This window comes from Frankliniella occidentalis, unplaced genomic scaffold, assembly GCF_000697945.3.
Source record: "Frankliniella occidentalis isolate FOCC.00 unplaced genomic scaffold, Focc_3.1 Scaffold957, whole genome shotgun sequence".
Classification (NCBI taxonomy): domain Eukaryota; kingdom Metazoa; phylum Arthropoda; class Insecta; order Thysanoptera; family Thripidae; genus Frankliniella; species Frankliniella occidentalis.
The window spans coordinates 7025-10291 of NW_026268063.1; the positions used below are offsets into that span (position 1 = coordinate 7025).

The window sequence follows — 3267 nt, forward strand, 5'->3', positions numbered from 1 at the left end:
CCCCGCCCCGCCACGCCGGCCGGGTCGACTAGAGGCGTCGACTAGTGCCGCAGTCCGGCCGGCGGAGCACCCCGACCAAGACCAGGACGCCAGGACGCCGCTGTCGTCGTGAGCGTGAGCAGAAAGTGGTGCTTCGTGGCGATGCGGCGAGAGCAGCCGAGGGCGACGCGCCGCGCCGCTCCGCGCGCCCCTGCTCTGATCTGCCCTGCCCTGTCCGAGACACGACCGGATGTCCGGTGCGGAGCATGAACAGGGGTCATCCGAATGGAGCATGGGGTACTCCCACTCACTCCATGGGATAATGGAGCCAGGAGTGGAGTATGTCCGGGAGAAGAGTGAATGAGGGGAGGGACAGTGCCTCGAGAAGATGCCCTTGTTGGGGGAAGGGTGTAGGTGTAGGTAGGGGAGGTAGGGTGTTTTGGGGGCCGGGTTGTTTTGGGGAAGGATGTCTTGCGGAAAAGTGTTGAGTGGGAGGGTGTATCGGTTGTATTGGGGAGGTTGTCAGGACGAAGAGTATTCCTACAGGCGGGTGTCTTCCTTCAGGAAAGACGTTTTCTTTCGAAGGGACGTCTTCCGTGGGGAAGGGTGCCATCGGGGTGGGCGGCGGACGCGGGCCGTAGGGTGAGAATGGCTGCTGCCCGACCTATGGACGCGAAGCCTCGGGCCGCGCCGGCACCCGCACTGGCGGCCGTCCAACACAGCCCGTTACTCTCGGTACAGTGCACTGTACACCAAAGCACTGAATGACAGCTCAACAGGCACCACGACGGCAAAGACGGACGGCGCGCCAGCGAGAGTGAAAGGGGAAAGAAGAGGGAGAGAGAGAGGGAGAGAGGGAGATGGAGGGAGTGCGCTGCAACAGGGGGACGACGCCTATGAGCTGGTACTCGCCCAACGAGGATGTGTAGAGAGCAAACATTACAAGTGGCGGGAGCCGGGCCGAGGAGGAAAAGGACAAACACGGCTTGACGTCGTTGATCACCGGAGTCGCGTCGTCATGCCGCCGACACGCTCCCGGCCGAAACGATCGACGGCGGCCCCGCGGTCCCGGCGCGCGCCGTAAGCCGTAAGCCCTTCCCGCGGCAGGTGGGACGAGACCGCCGCGCGCCGAGAGGGCAGGCAACCCAACCGGCACGGCGAGAGGGTGGTGTGGGGCCAGGAGGATCAGACATATGGACGCCGCGAAGCAAACGATGATGATGGCGAGTCGAAGAGGATTTCTTCTTACCTTGGCCTCCAGCCGGTCACTCTCGTGCTTGAGCTGGGTGCGCTCCGCTTCCAGTTTGTCCACTTTGCTTCGAAGCGCCTCCAGTTCCTCCTAAAGAGAGAGAAAAAATAAACGTCAATAAAAGGGTGGAATAAAATAAACAGTATAGACTAATTTCTGATTAAAATTGTGCAATGTACAGTGGACACGAAAGTGTGTGAATGTCACACATTGGTAGATGTGTGGATACTCATTCGTACACTAAGGGGGTAAAAGTGTGAATTTTCCGCTAGAATACACACACTTGTGGCTCTTTGTGTACGAACGACGTTCACACACAACAGCGCGACATTTACACACTTGGGGTTTCCTGCGTATTTTTTAAAAACAAACAAACATGTAAACAGTTTGTAAAACAGTTTGCCTTACCGATTTGGCGCGCAGCTCCTCCTCAGTGCGGTGCACGTTGAGCAGCGGGGTGACCCGCACCAGCAGCCGCCACCAGGGCCAGTCGCGCACGCTCATGAACTTGCGCACGTTGCGCTGGATGCAGCGGACCGCCAGGTCCTGGACCTGTGCGACAACAAAAAGCAAAGGGGAGGTTAAAAGCATATTCACTGGTGAAAAGTGAAAATGGGCGCAAGTCTGCGGACTTTGCATTGGTGAAAAGTGAAAAGGGCGCAAGTCCGCGGACTTTGCATTAGTGAAAAGTGTAAAGGTCGTAAGTCCGCGGACTTTGCCCTTTTTACTTTTCACCAGAGGTGGTGGTCGAGACTCGCATGCATGCAGAGTGGCACAGTGGGTCGCGCGCTGGTGCTGCTGCAGCGGCGGCGGCGGCGCTAAAGTATCGCGCCTTATTCCGGCCGCGCTTTGCCACGGCCCCTCACCACCAAGTGCGTCCGCCAGAAGGACGGCGGGGCCATCATCACGACGGCGGCGAAGCGGAGAGCGGTTATTAGCGACATGTGTGTGTCCCGCCGCGACGCCTCTCAGGCGGGCCGGGCCGGGCCGGGGCCGGGGGCGACAATCATCCAATCTGGAGCAAGCCGAGCTGAGCTGAGCGGGGACAGGTGGCTCATGGACACACGGCATGGACACCGCCGTCAGGAGGGCACCACCGGCGGCGCGCAAAGGCCTAGCAGCCGCAGAGAGATTTATTGCTTTTCGCCTTATTCTTTGGGACGCGCGCGCCCCCGGCCGCCGGTGGTGTCCCACCAACACCGCCTCTCACCTCACGCGGACACAAACATTATAGAAGACCACACAGTCGGCGCGCGCGCGTCAGGGGCGGAGAGACCTCTATAAGCGAACTGCTCGCGAGCAATCAAAGCCGCGCGCGAGCAGAACCGCTTGTCAAAGCCGCGCGACGCCAAACAGAGCGAGCGACACGAGCGAGGGGGGTGCTTCCGCCTACCATAAGAAAATACACAGGGTGAAAAACATATTGGCAAAACAGTCCAATCAATATCTAAATACGGGATAACTTAAAATTTGTTTAGGTGTGGTGTGCAGCTAAAATCCTAGCTATGTCGCAAAATATTCAGCTACACTTTAAATGTTGTCTTTGTAGCTAAAATTTGAGCTATGGCTAAAAATTTGTCAGTGTAGCCAAAAATTTAGCCATGGCAAGAAAGTTAGCAATGTAGGTAAAAATTTGACAGTGTAGCTGAGAAAAGTTTTTTTTATCCACATAGCAAAATAATTCGTTATTCCGTATTAAGCTATTAGTTCCTAAGCAGCTGATCATTTTTTCAGTGCAACTACTTTCTTAACTACCGAAATGGAATGATGAGGTTTCATTGATGAAACTCGCCAGAGAGTAGTCGCTTTTAAGAGACGGAAGGCGGTGGTCACGCCGATGAGTAAGAAGAAGAGCAGGAGGAAGAAATGAATTAGCAATAAATACAAAACGAATGGCACGGGCTGCTCTGCTGCTGCATCACAAATTCCTCTGCTCCTGAAAAGCGGTCGCCTGGCCGCCGAAGGACGGCGGACGGGACGAGCCGGCCCCTTTGAAAGAGTGCTCAATAGTGATTAGCTTTTAATTATGGCGGGGCGAT

The 3267-nt window shown here is 56.2% G+C and overlaps 1 protein-coding gene across 1 annotated transcript in view; it reads right to left on the bottom strand.

Moving 5' to 3' along the window:
• Positions 1 to 343: 343 nt before the first annotated feature.
• The window catches only part of LOC127748670 (unconventional myosin-XVIIIa-like), a gene marked incomplete at its 5' end in the record, with an annotated part of 18774 nt that continues 15850 nt past the window's right edge, over positions 344 to 3267 (bottom strand). The window contains 2 exon segments of the mRNA XM_052275818.1: positions 344 to 1318; positions 1637 to 1782. Coding sequence (XP_052131778.1) covers positions 752 to 1318; positions 1637 to 1782 — 713 coding nt within the window.